At 23.3% G+C, this 21,346-nt stretch overlaps 7 protein-coding genes across 7 annotated transcripts; 4 read left to right on the forward strand and 3 right to left on the reverse strand.

Moving 5' to 3' along the window:
• Positions 1 to 461: 461 nt before the first annotated feature.
• On the forward strand, positions 462 to 2,054 carry SRAE_1000184000 (Predicted transmembrane/coiled-coil 2 protein family-containing protein; the record flags this gene model as incomplete). The annotated part of the gene is made up of 3 exons (XM_024648845.1): positions 462 to 542; positions 597 to 1,688; positions 1,734 to 2,054. 3 exons carry the CDS (start codon positions 462 to 464, stop codon positions 2,052 to 2,054), a joined length of 1,494 nt encoding a protein of 497 aa, XP_024502781.1.
• Positions 2,055 to 2,281: 227 nt separating this feature from the next.
• SRAE_1000184100 (Band 7 protein family and Stomatin family-containing protein) lies at positions 2,282 to 3,724 on the reverse strand (the record flags this gene model as incomplete). Its single annotated transcript, XM_024648846.1, has 4 exons — positions 2,282 to 2,357; positions 2,431 to 2,827; positions 2,870 to 3,200; positions 3,656 to 3,724. 4 exons carry the CDS (start codon positions 3,722 to 3,724, stop codon positions 2,282 to 2,284), a joined length of 873 nt encoding a protein of 290 aa, XP_024502782.1.
• A 5,192-nt stretch (positions 3,725 to 8,916) lies between these two features.
• SRAE_1000184200 (Basic-leucine zipper domain-containing protein) lies at positions 8,917 to 11,280 on the forward strand (the record flags this gene model as incomplete). The annotated part of the gene is made up of 4 exons (XM_024648847.1): positions 8,917 to 8,920; positions 8,996 to 9,049; positions 9,137 to 10,361; positions 10,698 to 11,280. 4 exons carry the CDS (start codon positions 8,917 to 8,919, stop codon positions 11,278 to 11,280), a joined length of 1,866 nt encoding a protein of 621 aa, XP_024502783.1.
• A 1,015-nt stretch (positions 11,281 to 12,295) lies between these two features.
• SRAE_1000184300 (TBC1 domain family member 13) lies at positions 12,296 to 13,634 on the forward strand (the record flags this gene model as incomplete). Its single annotated transcript, XM_024648848.1, has 3 exons — positions 12,296 to 12,571; positions 12,615 to 12,831; positions 12,883 to 13,634. 3 exons carry the CDS (start codon positions 12,296 to 12,298, stop codon positions 13,632 to 13,634), a joined length of 1,245 nt encoding a protein of 414 aa, XP_024502784.1.
• A 171-nt stretch (positions 13,635 to 13,805) lies between these two features.
• On the forward strand, positions 13,806 to 15,179 carry SRAE_1000184400 (BTB/POZ-like domain and BTB/POZ fold domain and BTB/POZ domain-containing protein; the record flags this gene model as incomplete). Its single annotated transcript, XM_024648849.1, has 2 exons — positions 13,806 to 13,872; positions 13,912 to 15,179. The coding sequence occupies 2 exons, from the start codon at positions 13,806 to 13,808 to the stop codon at positions 15,177 to 15,179; spliced, it is 1,335 nt and encodes a 444-aa protein (XP_024502785.1).
• Positions 15,180 to 15,353: 174 nt separating this feature from the next.
• Positions 15,354 to 16,804, reverse strand: SRAE_1000184500 (Acyl-CoA:lysophosphatidylglycerol acyltransferase 1; the record flags this gene model as incomplete). The annotated part of the gene is made up of 3 exons (XM_024648850.1): positions 15,354 to 16,410; positions 16,451 to 16,699; positions 16,794 to 16,804. 3 exons carry the CDS (start codon positions 16,802 to 16,804, stop codon positions 15,354 to 15,356), a joined length of 1,317 nt encoding a protein of 438 aa, XP_024502786.1.
• Positions 16,805 to 17,663: 859 nt separating this feature from the next.
• On the reverse strand, positions 17,664 to 20,455 carry SRAE_1000184600 (Glycogen phosphorylase, muscle form; the record flags this gene model as incomplete). Its single annotated transcript, XM_024648851.1, has 2 exons — positions 17,664 to 20,199; positions 20,370 to 20,455. The coding sequence occupies 2 exons, from the start codon at positions 20,453 to 20,455 to the stop codon at positions 17,664 to 17,666; spliced, it is 2,622 nt and encodes an 873-aa protein (XP_024502787.1).
• Between the last annotated feature and the right edge of the window lie 891 nt (positions 20,456 to 21,346).

Raw genomic sequence — 21,346 nt, forward strand, 5'->3', positions numbered from 1 at the left:
TTTAGTATGTAAATAACATTGTATAACATTATAATATATTTATCAATATTAAAAGCTATGAACTAATTAATTATAAAAAAAAAGTGTATATTTATACTTTAATTAAATTATAATTAAAATGTTTAGATATTTTGGATAAATAGATGGTATTTTTTTTTTCATTTGTAGATTGCATAAATTTTTGTCATTCTATTATTATGATTACATTTATACTCTCGATACATTTATATTTTTAAACACTTAATACTATTTTTACATTTTTATTAAAATTATTTTTCAGTCTATGAAATAAAATAGTTTCCTGTATAATATATATATATATATATATTACATTAAATATAAATGATTGTAATATAAGTTAAATTTTTATACGTTCACTGTATACATTTTATGTGTATGATCATGATTTTTAAAATATTCAAATTTTAGAAAATATTTAATTTGTGTTTTAATCATTATTTATGATTGAATCTTCATCAATCCTTGCTAGTCTTAATCTAATGGGTCATTCAAAGCGCATAAAAAAAATTAAAAATATAATGGTATAAATTTTTTTATATATATTTTTACAAAATTTTAATAATTTTTTTTTCTAGGGTGATTTGTCAAACGATCGGGTATCAATGAAATCTTCAGATGGTGGTGGTAATGAATCTGGTAGTGGTTTAGGAGATTATACATTCAATTCATCTGCAGTCTATGATGATCGTTTAAAATTGGAGGAAGAAATTCAATCTGTTAAAAGAAAAATTGCTGAATTGCAATTACAGTGTGAGCAGGATGTTGAAGAATTTCTAAAAACTGACAGACAATTTATCAATAACCCTAAAAATCCTCAAGCAACTCGTTTAAAACAACATTTTGACACAAGAAATAAAAAAAATAAGAAAAATCTTGAAAGTCTCACGAAAAGACTAGAAATTTTGGAACAGAATCTTTTTGAGTTAGATTCAAATGGAAGTGGAAGCTTGTATGATTCAAGTGTTCGTGGTAAAAAACAATTTTTATCAAATATGAGTTCAAATATTTTAAAGACTGGTGCTAATGTTAAGGAAATGACAGAGAATGTTATTTTTGCACCAAAAAATATTGCTAAAGCAATATCAGGTTCAGCTAGAAAATATTATGGTTCAACTGATAACATTGACAAAAAGTCAGATGGCAATTCTATATTTTATCCTGAATTAGCACCCCCAACATATAATGATCGAGTTCGCTCCCTACCAAATAAAACTAAATTTTCAGAACCCCAAACAGAAATAACACACTCTGTATCTAGTGAAGAAGCATTGCAATCAATTGACAATGAAAGTCATCATGTAAAAAATGTAACAAATTTACCCTGTCAAAGAGATTCATCTTCTTCTATAACTAAAAGACAATTTGACACATCAACAATTATAAATGAAATATCAGAATTAAAAAAAATTATTGAAGATATAAAATTAAAACAAGAAAATTATGTAACATCACTTCAAAATGAAAATAAGATACTTTTCCGAACAATGGATGAGGAGAAATTTAAATTATCAAAAATTGAAGAATCATTATTTGAGTTAATTGAATTACACCAAAATGAAAATAGAAAACTTAAAGATGATTTAAATAGTATAAGTCGTAGAATGGATTATCAATATAATGATAGATTTTCAAAACTTGAAGAAGCTATTGAAGGATCAAATAATCGGGTAAGATTAGTAGAATATTATTTTAAATATATATATTATTTTTAGATGCTTCGAATTGAACGAAATATTATTGAAAATAATAGAAATACTTCACGAATGTCTGATCAATGTAGTACAGTATCAATTGCAATTATAAATTTAGCTGCCGAATTTTTAAAAATCATTTTATATGCTATATCTATATTGGTCGAGGGTATTCGTGGTATCTGGTCAAAGATGAATCCCTTAATTGCCACTTTTTTAATTATTATTATAATTCTTGCCATTTTTAACCCATATTCTTTGATAGAATTAATATTCGGAAAGAAAAAAAGTTTTCCACAGACAAAAGATGATATAGAAAAATTTTCACACTCACTACTATAACTAAATTTATATTTTAACACTTTATCATATATACGGGAAACTGTTTATTCTTGCTTTGAAATTTTTTTAATAAAATTTTTTTGATATTACAAATTTATCAATTTTTATGACAAATATAAGCCATATACTAAACTGTACATTAATAATATTTTGGCAATATTGGAAAGCTAAAAAAAAGATTAATGAACAAAAATAAATACATAGAAAATTTTAAATATGAGTTACAATCATTCATCTTTTTTCATAAATGCCCCAAACATTTCAACTGGCACTGGGAAGACAATTGTTGAGTTATGCTCGGCACTAAAAAAAAATACATATATATAAATTATATTTAAATATTTATTAAATAAAAAAAATTTTTTTTATAACTTACGCTATACTATTTAGAGCCTGTAGATGTCGTAATTGTAATGCTACTGGATTTGCTTGTATTACATCTGCAGCCTCCTTCAATGCTCTTGATGCTTTTTGTTCACCCTCTGCTGCAACAACTTTAGCTCTTGCTTCACGGGCAGCTTCTGCCTCAGCTGCCATAGCTCTTGTCAATTGTTGAGGAAGTCTAATATCTTTAACTTCAACTCTTTCTACCTTAACACCCCAATGTTCTGTACCTTCATCAAGAATAGTTTCACATAACTGTGCAATAGCTTCTCTTTCTGTAAGCATTTCAGTAAGTGTTTTCATACCTAAAGCATTTCTCAATGTTGTTTGTGCAAGAAGTTTTGTTGAATAAATTGCATCATCAACATTATTAACACTTGCAATTGGATCTATAATATTAAAATATTATAATTTTATAAAAAAAAAATTACCTGATGTTCGAAAATATACAACAGCATCTACAGAAACAGTTACAGAATCTTTAGATAAAATTTCTTGTGGTGGTACAGCATATGAAACAACACGAAGATCAATTTTTCGGTATGTATCAACACATGGTATTACAAATATCATTCCTGGACCTCTAGAACCTCCAAAAACAAGTCTTCCAATTCTAAATATAACAACTCTTTCATATTCTTTGATAACTTTTAAACATGCACACATTGAAAAAGGAAATGTAATTATTATAAGGAGCCATGAAAGAGCAAGGAGGGCGTACCCAAAAATTGTTCCTATCGTTTCATAATCTGGAGGTACATCCTAGAAAAAAAAATTTTTTTTTTAATATGTTCTTCAAGAACACTAAACCAATAATGGTATCATTTATGAGATAATTATAGATGTTTAGTGAATTTTAATATTAATACAATTACTTATAATAAATAAAATAATAATTAGATTGTTTTAAAAATAATAATACATAAATGTTAGTTTAAATAATATCTAAATATAGATATATATTATGAATATGTTTTATATTTCAATTGTAATAATATTATGATTAAAATTAACATATTCATAAAAATATATTATTTTTTTTTAAAACAAAAAATAATTTAGCATTTTTTTTGTTAGCAAAAAAAAAAATAAATAAAAGAAATTTTAAAAAGGAAATAATAGTTATGTTAAAATAATAACAGTTAAATAAAAATTATTGACACCATTATAAGTTTACATGTTATAGATAATAATAAAAAAAAAAAAATAACACGCACTTGTCTATCTACCTGGTTTGCTGATGGAGCTATCCATTGTGGTTCATGGCGAGATTCTTTTCCAGACATTATCAATTAATGAAAATTTAATCTAAATCAATAAAAAAAAAAGATAAAGTTAAAAAAATAAAATAAAAATTTTAGACTTACAAAAATTTTTGGACCGGCTAATGATGTATATATATATTTTTTGATAATATTACTCGTAAATCTTTCTTTACTTCCCAGTCTTATTACATCAATTTTAATATATTCTTTAATAAAAATTCAATAACTTGAGGCACCTCTTATTTTATTTTAATAATCACCTACAATTGAGATGTGTACATTATTATTTATATTTAATATCTTTACCACTAATACATATATATGATCATATAATAAAAGTAATATATATCTTATTTCAATAGATATTTAAAAAAAAAAAAGGAAAAAAAAATTTTTTTATATTTTTTTAATTAAAAAAATTTTTTTTCTTAAATATAATATAAAAATTTTTATAAAATATTATAACGAAAACAATATTTTAAATAAGTACTAAATGTTTGAAGTCTAAAAAAGATTTTTTTTTTATTTGTTTAAAATTTTATATATATATATACATTTTTTTTTATTTATATATATATATATAGAAACTTTTTTAGAAAAATGTAATGAAGATAAAAATAAAAAGATATACACAATATATATGCCACAATAAATAGTTTTTATTTTTTTTTATGTCATGGGACATGTGCAGAATAAAATAAAAGTGTGTAAAAGAAAGGAGACATATTTAAGTTTTTCTTTTAAAAAAGATGGATTTAATTAGTAGGTTGGTTATTTATTTATTATTATTTTTTTTTTTTTTTGAAGAAAGATATTTTGTTAAAGCAAAAGTCTTTTTAATAAAATATCTAGTATATATAAAATTATTATTTAATATGTAAGTGAAATAGGGAGGATATTTATAAAAGAAAATTGGTAATATAATTTTTTTTTTTAGTTTCAAAAGAGATATACTTATTGAATTTTTAATTAAATGTTAATTGAGTTTTTGTATTAATCAAAAATTAAGATAGGATAAATGTTTTATAGGATAGTGTATGAAGAAGATATTGTAAAAGTTTTGGCCTTTTTTATTTTACTATAATTAGCCAATAATTTATGTTAAGATCATTAGCATATAATACATATATTTCATCAATTCAAAGATTGTTTATTAATGTAGTTGTAAAAGCAAATACTTGTGGCATTGTAAGAAGTATAAAGTCAATGGCTCTTTTTCAATGGTACCACTTCCTTTATTATGTAACTTATCTACTGAATAGCATATAATATGAAGAAATAGAATGACTAAACATGTGGTAAAAGCCCATTGGCTTCAAATGTTGGACTGGCATGATGTATGAGTGTACCCTCTTCGGAGTGACAAATAACTCTTATATAATAGAAAAAAGAATGGTATTAGAGTAGAAGAAATATTACTTTACTATAAAATTATTGCCAATATGACAAACGTTGATAGATGGCAAAAATAATAAATGTATCATTGGTACATTAACTCATAAAAATTGCTATAATTAAAAAGAAATTACAGTTATTTTATATATCTTAAAGTAATAAATATTTATGATTAAAATTATAATCATATTTATATTTTCTATATGTATACTTTTTTTTAAAAAAAAACATCAGGTATCGTTTTAGCTAATTATTAAAATAAAATATTTTTGATAAAAAAAAAATTTTTTTTAACTTATATATTTGTTAAAATTTATATATTTTTAACATTTAGATATTATTTATTATGATATTGAATATCGTATGCTTATTACTCGAACAACAAATAAGTCTTATATCAATTTAATAAAATGAATCATTTGTATAATGGAACAGTAAAAGGAAACTTGTAAATGAAAAAAGAAAATGTAGTAATGAGTGCTGATTAAATAAAAGTTTGATAATCAGGAAGGGAATAAATGTCAAGACGGTCACAATAACAGTATTCATGTGAGAAAACCACTAAATCGTTAGATACTCAATAAAAATATTGAGTGAAAGTTTATAAAACTTTCCTTTTTATACTTTATTGGGGATTTTTGATAATTTTACTTATTCAAAAATATTCTATTCACTTTTATCAAGTTATAATTGGTTACTATTTAATAATTTTGCCTCTTATTTAATAATAAAATCTACTAAACATATGAACAAAAATCTATTATATTCAAGTGGCAAGATTATTAAAAACTTTAAAATAGTATGAAATATTTTTATTAATATATTATTTTAAAAGGTACTAAATATAATAAGAAAAAAAAAATTTTTTTTAGACAAAACAAAAAATTAACTATTTTAGACTTTATATAGTATATATATAAATTTATTTTTATCAAAAAAAAAAATAATAATAAATAAATAAAAGATAAATATTAATGTTATTGCAAAAAGATGTAATGAAAGTATTAAAAAAAAAACTTAGGATAAAAATAATTTGAAAAGATAAAAAAAAAATATAGAAGAACAATAAATTGCAAGTTTTGCTAAAACTAAACTTTCATTACTACAACGTTACTTTGACAGTGCAGTGCCTTCTAAAATATTAACTATGTCAATTACCTTAGGGACATTTTTGCTTATCTTCAATGCTTCAACCATATATCTGGTTTTGAGTTACAATTAAGTTTACTTGCTTTATATTTTCTTCAACTTTATTATTTTAGGAATGTTATAAAGTTATTTAAACTTATTTCATTTTGAATCAGATAATAAAAAAAAAAATTTTTAACTATTTGTGGAAATTAAAAAAGAATATTAATAATAATAAACATCAAAGTAACATACCATCAAATGTAAATTTTTTTAATACATTATATGAACGTTAAATTAAAATAAAATAAATTATTTATTTCATGATTAAAAGTTTATTTTATTGGCACATATTTTAACTAACACTAATGCTCAATAATTAATTAAATTTACATTTATTTTCAGATACTTATATTAACTTTAAAAAAAATCTCATTTAATATTTCTATCTGTATATATTATAATTAATTAATATTTAACATACTATACCATTATTGTAAAAAAATAAAACATAAGCTTAAAAAAAAAGAATAATTTCTTGATGTTTGTTATATGTTCTGATATATGTAAAAAAAAAAATTATTTTTTTTAAGATGAATTTGTTTACTTATTTTAAAAAAAATATATATATAGTTTTTTTTTTGGTTAGCAAATAAAAATGTATATGTACTGGTTTCATTTAATTCACCATCAAATATTTTAACAAAATGGCATGTAAGAGGAAAAATTGATGTGAAAATTGTTAATAAAATAGTTTAAAATAATAATAAAACATTCTACAGGATATAGTCTTTTTGCCAAAATGGAAATATTTAAACGGAAAATATATTATAATTTTTGATTAAAACTCATCAAAAATGACAAAATAAAAAGAGTACTTGAGAGATAGAAAATATTTTATAGAAACATAAGTGCATCACTATAACCTACTTGCTTAAGTAAATATCGATGGCATGAATATATATATATATATATTTAATATATATATATATATATAAATATATAGCTAAAATGTAAATATAGAATTTGTTTTAAAATATTAAAATAAATTGTGAAAATACATTTTTAAGGTAAAAAAATATATATATTTATATAATATTTTCAAGTAATATAATAAAATATTGAATAGAAAAAGCAACAATTTCCTTCATATAAATGCACTTATTATCTTCTGACTGATGTTTAACGTAAACACCAACAATGGCAGTTAGATAAAAATTTAGTTTATTTTAGCGTAAATAACAAAATTTGATTATCTTTCAATTTTAAGAATCTATCATTCTATGCATAAATTGTAATCACTTCAAATTACTTATATAACCATATTTTCAGTATTTATAGATTAACTGAATTGACAGCTTTTAACTCATTTATTATTAGGTTTCTCCATACAATGTTATTTTTATTCACTTAAACTAAATTGTTATCAAAAATATAGGAAAATTTTTTTACTTAAAGATAATATTTAAAAAAAAACAACTGTATAATGTAAAAAAAAAAAAAATTAAAATAATATAGAGTACAAATTATTCTAAAAATAACTATTAAAATTTCAAAAAATAGAAATTTCTTTTAATAATACTTTGCGATAGTAACACTTACTTTAATAACAATTTCTAATAATAAATAAAAAACAATTAGATAATAAAATTAATTTTCATATAACACTTTTAAATTTAATAGTGTATATACATTAATTCACAGAGGAAAATTTTTACTAAGTAAAATGAATATTTTTGTTCACTATCTAAGTTGATAAAAAAAAAGAAAGACTTAAGATAATATTAAATTTAAGTAAAGGATAAATTTTAATTGACTTAAAAAAAAATAATACTCTTTATTTATACTAATTTTTTTTTTAAATGTATTTCCTTAAAAAACATTGAAAATTTTTATTACTTTTATGTTTGATTTAATATCTAAATACTTTATTTTTTTTTTTCAAATTTAAATTCTATTTATATATAATAATAATTAGGTTAACACAATACATTTTTTTTTGTTATTGTAGATATAACCTTCAAAAATGCTTTGCTTAATTTGACACACTATAAATATATGCATATATATATATATATATATTATATAAATATTTCCAGGAAATCTTTAATGCTTTAATTAATTTATATATGCCAAGAATATATTCTTGTATTAATATAATATTTAAAATAGTTTTTTTTTTTACACAATAAAAAAAAACAACGTAATTTATACAAATATACTCAATAATAAATTTTTCTATATAATTATTTCTAAACACTTATTATAATTAGATGAATTGCCAATGTATATAATTATATTTTATTTAATATAAAATGTAAACATCTTTTTCTTTTTTTTTTATCTACTTTATAGCTAACATTTTATATGTACTCAAGACGCTTTTATAAAAAGTTATAAAGGCAAATTTATAAATGCTTATCGAAGAACATTCTCCCAATTTCACAACATTATATTTATCTTTATCCCAAAAAAAATTTTTTTTTAAAATGATAAGTATATTTAAATAGAGTCTACAATATTCCACAATAAATAGTTTTTATCTTTTTATAAACAAATTATTATGTTTATTATGTATTTGTACATTTTCCAATAAAAAGTGTTTTACGAATTGATAATTTAATAATTCCACGTGTAATTATTGCACTTAAACTTTTTTTACCGAGTAAAATAAATTATTATTTAGCTAAATGTGTAAGATTTTTTTTATATAATTCTATTTTTTTAATTGTTTACTTTACTATTACATTTTTTTCTTTAAATTTTTAGGTATATTAAATTATTCTAGCTATAAATTATTTATAATGGATTTTTCTTATAATGGTGAGCTAAATCCATTAGATACATCAATTTTAGATGAATTTTTAACACCAAACATAATTGAAGATATTAATAATGGAGTTGATTTAGGAAATGATCCTGATTTTGATAAAATTTTAAATATGTTAAATGATAATGATATTAAAGATCCTATAGAAGAATTTAATTGCAATTATTATTATCCCACAGACAATAAAACTCCATCATCTACATCCTCAGACTCAGGAAGGTACTCACCAACATCAATTGATTCACATGAATTTTCCTCAAACTTCCAATGTTCTCAACAAAATTTCTCTTCAACATTTTATAATCAAGAAAGTAATTTGGGATATTCAACTAATTCACCGGGTAGTTTGTCAGAATTTACCAATTCAGAATATATACCTTCTCCCACCACAACTAATGTTTCATATTTTTCACAGGAAACAGGAAATATTCATGAAAATGCTCCTTTAAATGTGTCAACATTTTTACCACAAAATGGAAATATTGTAAATAAACCAATTCAAAATACGAAGACAAATTCTGTATCAAATGTTGTATTATTAAATCCAGTGAAAATTCTTCATCCAGGAACTATACAGGTTCAACCAATTCATGTAATATCACAACAACAACCACAAGTTTGTTTTGTCTTAGAAGACAACAATCAAAAAGTACAATCTGTACAATCTAAAAATTTAAATTTCCCCAAAAATACCCATAAACTTCCGACTAAAGATTTGGTTATGAGTCAAAATTCTTCCAAATTAACCTTAAATCAAGTATCGGGAAATGAGGCAAATCCAACATTACAAAATAACATTGATGAGAGTGAAAATGAATTTATAAGGAAACGAGAGGAGAGAAAGGCAAAAAATAGGATGGCTGCACATATCTCACGACAAAGAAAAAAGATTGAATTTAATGAGATGCAAAATAAATTAAAATTAGTTGAGGAGGAAAATATTCACCTAAAAAGGGAAAATCTAAAATTAAAGAGTCAAATTTTTGAATTGGAAAAGGAAAATCAATCGTTGAGATGTCCATCTGAATATAAACCATATCATAAAAAAGCTAAACTAGGTGCTTTTACTGCTGTATGTATGGTAGGCTTGATATGTACATTTCAATTTACAAGTTATTTTCAAAATCCACAAACACATATGCCTATGCCTACAAATAACTTTAAAGCTTTAACAACTCAACAAAGGGGATTGCAAATTAAAGAAGTTATTAATGATGATAGTAGTCTTTTAAAAAAAATGGGAAGATCACTTTCAGTTAAAAATAGTACCAAAGATATGCATTTAATAAAAAATACTGTAAAAAGGTAAGTATTATATTTAAAAAATTTTTATCTTAAGACTAACATTATATTAAAAACTTTCTATAAAAAAAGAAAGAACTTTAGTGGTTTAATTTTTAAATAACAACTGAAAATGTAATTTGATATGTTTTTCAATTTTAAAATGCTAAAATATCATATGTTAATTTGATATACATATCAATATATCTTTCTTTTAAAAATTTTATCCATTTGTTTATTTATTTTAAAATATACAACTTTGATAACTAAGTTAATTGTTATGACCAATATAGACAATTATAAATTAAAAAAAAAATTTTCTAACCAATTTGTTACATTATTTATAAACAATTATTTCAGTTTTAATCAATCAAAATTTACAAATTGTAGTCAATTTTCAATTAATGATCACAAAGTTTTCCACTTAAATGCAAGTGCAAAAAATAAGATTAATGATGAATTAAGTTTTTGGTTTGATAAACATGAAAAAGTATATGAAAATGAGGAGACAATCTTTTTTGATAAAATAAAAAATTTTAAAAAAAATTTATACAATGATATGTTAAATTCTGGAAGATATTTGAAAAAAAAAGTTAAAAGAATAAGTGTTGAGAAGGAGAGTAATTATCCATTATCATTACCAAAAATTGTTAAAAAAAATATTCTTAATACGTTGGTTGATGCTATGAAACGGAGAAATGATACTATATATGTAATGCCAAAAAAAAATTATTATTTACTTCCGGCAATTAATCGTGACAATAATACAGTACCAAAAATGTCACTTTTGATACCTTCAGAAAGGATTTCTAATTCAAAATCAAAATCAGAAATTACAATGTTAAAAATTGAATGTGAAATTGTTGGAACAGAATATTTTAATGTACCAAAAAGTTTATTTAATTATGACACAACAAATGATGAAAGGCCTGGTTTTATTTAAAATTATTTGTAAAAATGATATATTAAAAAAATATTTATCTTAAATGTATCTCATATAAATCATTCAATTTAAATTTGTGTTATTCTAAACACAAATATGTTTTTAATAAATTCTTATTTTCTAGTTTTTTTTTTCCATTTTTCTTTTATCTATTAGAATTAAAAAGATTAAAATCTTCTTTTGTCAATTAAAATATTTACAGATTTAAAATTTTACATAAAAAGGTTTTTCTTTGAAAATCTTTTTCTCTTTTTTTTTTGTTTGTAAAAAAACAAAATGCTTAATTGATCATTAGACATAATTACTAACTTTAACTTTTTTTTCAATTTTTATGTTCATTAAAAACAGAATATTTGTTTCATACAATTAAATATACATAACAAAACTTAGAACAAACATCTAAATTTCTTTTTAAAAACTTTTTTTTATAAGATTTATATATTTCGTGCTTTCTAGTAAAACAATGTCATTGAAAATACTTTTTAAAAAAGAAACGCAATATTATACATATGTAATTTATGTATTAATTTTATTCAATAAAAAAATAGGACTCATTTTAAATGCATCTTTGTTGTAATTTAGTAAAATTTGAAATTACAATATTCAAAAATTAAAAAAAATATAAAATTCATGGATAAATTGTTTCCATCTTTAAATAATTTATGAGATATTTTAAATAGATGTGAAATGTAATTATTTGATAATTTGAAATAAAATGATGACAACCATTAAAATAAGTCAAAATGTCTTAAATATTGATAACAAGTAGTATAGTAATCTTCCACAATCATTAATGTTATAATATTTTTTTTTAATTTATCTAGAAAAATATTTGTTTACTTCTTTTCAAGAATATATCAAAGTAGAATATTGGAATAGCGTTCTAATTATCTTTATCGTCATTTGTAAAAAAGTTATTGTTTGTTTATCAGAGGGGGACATATATTTTTTCTTGTAGATTTTTGTATTATTCTATTAACTATACTTATCATTTTACTATAATCACTATTTTGATATGATAACATCTAAATACGAAGAAAGGATTGCTGATATTGAGCATGTTTTATTAATCAAAAATGAATTAATTTCTATTGAAGAAGTAAAAAATTTATCAACATATGGCATTAATGATCAATTACGTCCACTTTGTTGGAGAATTTTGTTAAATTATTTGCCATTAAGAAGATCAGAATGGAAGGATAAGTTAACAAAATATAGAAGTGATTATGAAATGATGGTAGAAAATATTTTTACCAAACCAGGAGATTTTACTGGAGATAACAGTGATCATGTATGCAATTCAATCAATATTTTAAATTATATATATTTTTTAGCCATTAGCAGATGATCCACAATCTAAGTGGGAGTTGTATTTCAAAGATAATGAAGTATTATTACAAATTGATAAAGATGTACGTAGACTTCGTCCTGAAATTGATTTTTTTCAAAGAGAAACCCGTTTTCCTCATAAAACAGCAGCTGCAATGAAGTTGTCTCAGAGAATCTCACAAAACTTTTTGACATCAAAATTATTTGAAGTTAGTAAATTAGGTAATGATCTACACAATTTTAATCAAGAACCTCACTGTTCTTATCCAACAGACATTCAGTTGAATGGTAATTTAGATGTAAACAATGAACCAGAAGAAGTTCATTGGCAGGTTGTTGAACGTATTTTATTTGTTTATTCAAAAATAAATTTGGGTGTAAAATATGTTCAGGGAATGAATGAAATTTTAGGTCCTATATATTTTGTTTTTGCTTCAGACCCTGATTATGAGTGGTCAAAGCATGCCGAAGCTGATGCATTTTATTGTTTTCAAAATTTAATGACTGAAATTCAAGATAATTTTATAAGAACTATGGATACATCACACATTGGAATAGAAGCTATGATGGAAAAATTTTACAATCTATTTGAACAATATGATCCTCAATTATATAATGTTTTAGTTAATGATAGAAATATTAAACCACAATACTATGCTTTTAGATGGTTGTCTTTACTGCTATCTCAAGAATTTTCACTTCCAGATGTTATTATGTTATGGGATTGTTTATTAGCAGATAAATCAAGGTTTGAATTATTATATTATGTTTGTCTTGCTATGCTAGAAGAAAAAAGAGAAGAACTACTTTTAGGTGATTTTGGTGAAAATATGAGACTTTTACAGAATTATCCCATTAATGACATAATACATATTGTTTCAATTGCTTATGAAATAAAAAATGGTCAGCGTCTAAGAAAGAATGAGTATACATCTCTAAAATCCGTGACATCTGAAAAAACAGCAAATGCTAAGATTGCCATCAATAATGCCGTTAAAAATATTTTAACAAAATTTAAACGTTAGCCATCAAATATATATATTTTTTTTATCAATTAATTATTTTTTTTTGTATGTATATTATGAGTAAATATTATAATTATTATTAATTTTAAATATCAGTCGTTTTGCTGAAAAAATTTATCTATATAATATATACACTCTAAAAAGACCATATTTTTAGGTATATAAGATAGAATGGAAACAGTTAATGATCAAAACAAAACGGGAAATGAGAAACTTCTTATTCATTCTCTCGACAAAGGTATCTTTAAAATTATTTTTTTTAATTATAATATTTTAGAGGAAAATATTAATTATTTTGCTATGGGTGAGTCATTTGAAACAATAAGAAATGAAGAGAATCCCTCACAAAATATTGGATTTTCAAGACAATTTAAATTTCATAAGGATGATTTTAAGGAAGTTAAAAAACCTGCTGAAATTCTTTCTCCTTTCGAGCCTATGTTAACTTATCATAACTTTATTGCTGTGTATTGGAAGATATCATTAATGTTTACTAAAAATAATACTTTTGACGTTATAGTGTCATACATTGGACCAACTAAAAAAGTAAATGACATTCCGAAGGGATCATTAGGACCAAACTTCTTTCATAAACAAACAGCTCCAGTTTCAATAAAAGGAAATGTTAAAGTTGGCCATAAAATAAATGATCATTTTGAATGTTGTGGTGATGAACAGTTAACTCCAATGGGGACAACAGTTAAAGTTTATGTTGCTTCAAATGTTGTTAAAAAAGATGATTTGGATGAAATACTTAAAACAAGTGACTTTTTGTATCTTGATGTATCAATTGTTATCAACAAAGATTATTTTAATATTGATAACTTTGTTAAAAATGCTTTAGGAACAGGATCTGGTAAAAATGAAATGACATTAGCAACAGTTTTAAGAAAAGAGAAACATGGAACTTGTGATTTTGTTTTTACAGTTGGAGAGGCATCTAAAAATAATGCAGTTGATTTTTTTGTTCATAAGTCAATACTTAGTCAAACATCACCAACTTTAGCCAATATATTTAGTGGTACCAAAACAGTTTCAACTGATCAACTTTGTATTATTAGTAATGAAAATAGAATAGTTTTTCCTTTCCTATCCGAAAATGACATGAAAATAATTTTGACATATCTTTATTCAGGTGATGTAGAACTTCCTAAATTTGACTCATATGCTAAAGTTGGTCGTGTTTTATCTATACTTGTTTCAAAAAATGATCTTTTAGAAATATTTAAGCAATGGGATCAACAAATGGCTAATTTCCTTCTTGATCTTAATCGTGAAAATGATGATGAAAAAATGATTACAGCTACAGTTAAGTCATTAATTGCAATTTATAGTGCCCCATTTGGTGCTTTACCATTATCTAAAAGAATTTCTGTAGCAATTCTAGCTTCTAAAATTAATGAATATAATGTAACTCAAAAAAACATCTTTGAATCTCAAGAATTACGTGGAATAATTAGTCGCTGTAACATTGACAGACAATTAAATTCTGTTATGGAATTTAAATATCATGTTATATGTACTAAAAAAGAATATGTAAAGTAAATAAAATAAAATAAATTAGTTTAAAAGCTTTATCTACATATATAATAAATTTGTTAATAAACAAAAAAAAAAATAAAATATGGTAATATTTGTTACATCCGTATTAAACTAACTTTCTTAAAAGCTTTATGCTTTATTATGAAAGTTTGAATTGTGTTCTACATAATGTATATGTTACTGGAAAGGCAACATTAATAAATTCCATACATGAAGAGCAAGCCAAGAATATGCTTTCCATTGAAAGTAAAATGATCCAAACCAAAAGACATATTGAGTTATTATTTTATTCCATTCAAATGTAACAGGTCTTCTAAAATCAGTATCTGAGAATTTTCCTGTATGATAATAATTATCTAGAAGTCGATCTTTTTCCTCATATACTTTATATATCCAATCACGAAGTTTTTCCTCATCTTCAAAAGGAATTTCATTAACTTTGAAAACACGATAATGAACAGCAATATCACACTTTTCTCGGGATCCAAAAAGTAAGGTAAATAAAGATAATGGAATACGATTTGGATAGGCAATTGTGACATCAATAACATATTTTATTCTTGGTCTAGATTCTGTTACACTTTTTTTTATACGTACATCACGAACTTTTTCTTTTAAATGTTCAATTTGAGAATTTGATCTTTTTTTAACATTAATTTTCTCTTCATCTGACATACCCCTAGCTGGATCAGGTTTTTTCTCTCCTATCTCTTCTAGTATTGCTTTTATTGCACCATATCTTGGTAATGTAACATGTGTAGTATGAGGAAATCCATGTTTTTTACCATATGCCTGTGAATCTTTAATTCTTTTATAAAAAAAACCACCTTCAGGAAATAAAATAACCCAACGACGATCACGATTCCAAAATGTTTTTCTTAAATGATCTTTTAATTTTGTTATAAACAAATTACGTGTTTTTTTTCCTTGTTGTATAAAAAAATCTCCATGATTTCTACCAATAATACCAAATGGTGTCCATCTAAACATAATATCCATTAACCAAAGTAATTTTCTAGTTGCAACACCTTTATTTTGAAATGCAGCCATTAACATTGGTACATCAGCAGTACTTTGATGATTACACATAATTAAAACTCTTTCATTATCACAAAATGGACCTATATCATCACCAACTTCATAAACATTATAACCAGCAGTAAATCCCCATGATGCAATAAATCCCTGCAGCCATACATAAAGTTTTCCTTCAACAAACCAGTATAAACGAGGCCTAAATTTAATTATGATAATTTAATTAAAAAATATTTTACCATGCAGCTCTTGCCCACATAACAGGAATTATAAAACCAAAATAAGTAAAAAAAAATATTGTTACATTACTAATACATAATGCCATTCTAAAGGGTGTCCGTAATATAATAAATATTTTTTCTAGAAGAGTAGCAGTCTCCCAGGATGTTCTTTTACCAGGCATAATAATAGGTACAAGTTCTATTTCATTTTCAGATGTTTCACTTCCTGAATCATTATCTAAAGTTTTTGGTTCATTCATAATTAGTCTAAAAATTCTATTGTTAATTAACAATACTAAAGAGTTGAATTTTATTATTTCAAGAAATATTTATATTAAAACTATAATAGTATAAATTTAACCTTTTAAACATAATAAATAATTAATATAATTTGACATAAAAAATATTCACATTAGTGAGAAAAAAAAATCAATTAAAAATTAAATATTTAAAACAATAAAAGCACAAGTGTCAGAATTTATTATTTAATATTTGATTAGATAGGAAATAAGAAATAATGAAATTTTATTATACCACGTCACTCATATAGTAGAAGATGTATAATATTATATCAATAAACAACTATAGAAATAAATAATAACCATGTGATATTGCTCAGCAAAGTTTTCTAAAAACTACAAAAAAAAAAAAAGATTTGTAATCAAAAGATTACTAACTAAATAACAACAACAAATAATTTTCTATAAATACTACAAGAAATTTATGAGGAATGAGTTGCACAATTTGGAATAATATGCTCAAACAAATCAACTTTTACTTAATTATGACATAAAATTCATACTATAAAATTAAAATGTTTGAAATAAAATTATGATAGAATATAATCAACATAGTTAATAAAGTTATTCTAATTTTTTTTTTATTTGAATGCTTCATGTATATATATTTTTTGTAAATAATTTTTTTTTTAAATAATTCATTTAATTAATATTAATAAAATAAAATAAATGTAAGAAAAAAAATTAATACATATATGATATATTACAGCATATTATTCTATAAAAGATAATTTTTTTTTTTTTAAAATGCTATTGTGATTTAAATCTGTTAACAAAAAAAAAAGAGATATTAGTAACTGAAAAAATTTATTCAAAATCTTATATTTAAAAAAAAATATTAAGTAAAACAATAAATTTTACAGTAATCACATTTTTTTTTAATTAGTTTGATGAAAACCTAAAAAATATGGATAGATAACAAAATTGGATATTTATGCTTTTGGTTCATATGGTGCGGGAAGTTCAATTTCACCTGGTGTAATACCCCAAATTTCTCTAGCATATTCAGAAATTGTTCTGTCAGTTGAAAATTTTCCTGATGATGCAATATTATAAAGAGTCATCTGAGCCCATTTTTCTCTATCTTTGTATGTTTCATTTACCTTTTCTTGGCATTCAATGTAACTTTCATAATCTGCACATACAAGAAATCTATCATGATATTTAAGACTATTAGCAAGATCTTGAAGAAGTTTTGGTTCATCAGGTGTAAAGAATCCACCATCAATTTGATCTACAATTTGTTTTAATTCACTATTTTTATTTATGAAATCCATAGAGTTATATCCTCTTCTTTGAAGATCTTCAACCTCTTCAACAGTCATTCCAAAAATGAAAATATTTTCTTTTCCCATTTCTTCTGCCATCTCAACATTTGCACCATCTAATGTTCCAATTGTCAATGCACCATTAACCATAAATTTCATATTTCCAGTACCGGATGCTTCTGTACCTGCTGTAGAGATTTGTTCAGATAAATCAGCAGCAGGAATAATTTTTTCAGCCATTGATACACGATAATTTTCAAGGAATACAACTTTTAATTTATCTCCTATTATTGGATCATTATTGACAATTCCAGCAACAGAATTAATAAGTTTTATAATTTGTTTTGCCATATGATAACCAGGAGCAGCTTTTCCTCCATACATTACTGTTCTTGGAACATACTTACCATTTGGATTGGCTTTAATTCTATTGTAAAGTGTAATTACATGAAGAACATTTAAAAGTTGACGTTTATATTCATGAATTCTTTTAACATGAATATCAAAAAGAGAGTCAGTTGAAACTTGAACACCATATTCTGATTTTAACCATTCAGCAACTTTAAGTTTATTTTCTTGTTTTACTCTCATAATATCATCTAAAAATGCAGGATTATTTGCATATTCTTTTAATTTTTGAAGTTCATCAAGATTTGTTATCCAATCTTCTCCAATTTTTTCTGTAATTACCTCAGAAAGAGATGGATTAGACATAAGAAGCCATCTTCTTGGTGTTATTCCATTTGTTTTATTTTGGAATTTACCTGGATAAAATTCATGAAAATCTTTAAATGTTTGACTTTTTAATAAATCAGAATGTAATGCAGCAACACCATTTACTGCATGTGATGCAACAATACAAAGATGTGCCATGTTAACTCTTTTCTCTCCCATTGAATCAGCTTCTTCAATAATTGACATTCTTCTCATACGATCAAAATCTCCAGGATATCTTTTAGCAACTTCATCCATAAATTTCTGATTAATTTCATATATTATTTCTAAATGTCTTGGAAGAAGATTTTGCATTAAATGAACTGGCCATCTTTCAAGTGCTTCTGGAAGAAGTGTATGATTTGTATATGCAAATGTTTTTACACAAATTTCCCATGCTTGTTCCATTGGAAGACCTTCAACATCAACGAGAAGTCTTATAAATTCTGGAATTCCTATTGATGGATGTGTATCATTTAATTGAATAGCAATCTTGTCAGGGAAAGTGTTAAAGTTTACACGAACAATATCACGACAACCATATTTTGAATTTTTAAATCTACGAATGATGTCTTGGAGAGTAGCTGCAACCAAAAAATATTGTTGTTTAAGACGAAGTTCTTTTCCAGAAAACATGTTGTCATTTGGATATAAAACACGAGTGATATTTTCTGAAATATTTCTGTCTAAAACTGCTTGAAGATAATCTCCATCATTGAAGAATTTTAAATGAAAATGATTTTCAGCTTTAGCGGACCATAAACGTAAGGTGTTTACAACATTATTATGATAACCAGGAATTGGAGTATCATATGGCATAGCAAAAACTATTTGAGTATCAACCCAATTAGCTCTACCTTTTTGATCTTTTTCAACTCTACCATAGAAATTAACTGGAATCATATATTCTGGTCTAGATTTTTCCCATGGATTATCATATCTAAGCCAATTATCTGGTTCCTCAGATTGCCATCCATCAACAATAGTTTGTTTAAAAATACCATATTCATATCTAAGACCATAACCATAAGCTGGTATTCCAAGTGTTGCCATAGAATCAAGGAAACAGGCAGCTAATCTACCTAAACCACCATTACCTAAACCAGCATCTTCTTCAATTTCTTGTAAATCTTCAATATCTAAACCTAATTGATAAAGAGCCTCATCACATGCTGCCTGCATTCCTAAATTAATCATTGTATTTGATAATGTTCTTCCCATATAAAATTCCAATGATAGATAATAAATACGTTTTGGATCTTTTTCATAATAATATTGTTGTGTTCTGATCCATCTAGAGACAAGGTGATCACGAACGGTAAGAGCTAATGCATTAAAATAATCACGAGGAGTTGCTACATTTCGATCTTTAATTGCTGAAAAATGTAAATGTCTATTAAAAGAATTTTTAATATTTGAAACATTTTCTACTTGTGCTATTCCATGAACTGAAATTTGCTTGCGTTTTTCGTGATCACTTTGCATCCTAAAATTAATATAATTAAATTTGATAATTATAAAAATAAATAATGCTATATTATTTTAAAATTAGAAATGTAAAAATAAATTCAAAAACAAGTAACTACTTTATAAGCTTTCTAAATGTAATCTTAAAATATAACTTTAAAATAAATTTTAAAGCTTAATAAACATTACAAATATTTTATGTTTTTAGAAATACGCAATTTTTCTTTCATTAAAGCACGTATACATTTTGTTGGATGACAGGGCCAGAAGGGCATTAGCTAAATCTAACAATAATATATGATTAAGATGCAAATTTAAAAAGCTATTAAGTAAAATAGTATATTTATATAACACTAGAAATATATAAAAATAATCAAAATTACTTTAATCATAATAACATATGAAGTAATCTGCAAATACTAAGATATTTTTACCCATTTTTTTTCATTCATAGAAATCAATAAAATTAAAATTTATGAATAAATGATTACTAAGTTTATCGAGGGCAAATGTTGATTTAACAAAATTGTTGATTTCCGCTTTTAACATTATATAAAAAAAATCATTTTTTTAAACAAAGACTAATCAAATATTAAATATTAGATAAAGAAAAATTTAGTTATAATAAACATATCTGTAGATAAGAAAAAAATTTTTTTTAAATAACAAACTTTCATCTAGAAATATTTAATTTTTTAACAAAGGTATTTATTTTCAACAAATGTTTTTTTTTGTTGCAAAAACAAGTAATTTAAATACTTTCTGAAAAATAATATTTTACCTTTCAACTGCTAATGATTTTTATATGATTTATGTTATTATTATTAAATAAAACAATTTTAAGTATTTTAAAAATTAATATTTCTTTCAAATTATTAAAAGTTATGTCTAATTTCAAACTAATAAAAACTTGTTTTATTTGATCATTAAAGTTGAAGTATCAATGATTTTCCCGAAAATTTATAATAATTTTAAACAAAATATTAATTTTATCAAAAGCTTTAATTTTATCAATTTATGTAATAAAAAATATGTTAAATATTTTATGTATATATTTTTGAAATGTCAACTTAAAAAAAAGCGATATAAATAAAATAAGACCATTCAAGTACAACTAATCAATAAACACCAATGTAATTTTTTTTAAAAATAAGTTATATCTACAA

Source organism: Strongyloides ratti (genome assembly GCF_001040885.1).
Source record: "Strongyloides ratti genome assembly S_ratti_ED321, chromosome : 1".
NCBI lineage: Eukaryota > Metazoa > Nematoda > Chromadorea > Rhabditida > Strongyloididae > Strongyloides > Strongyloides ratti.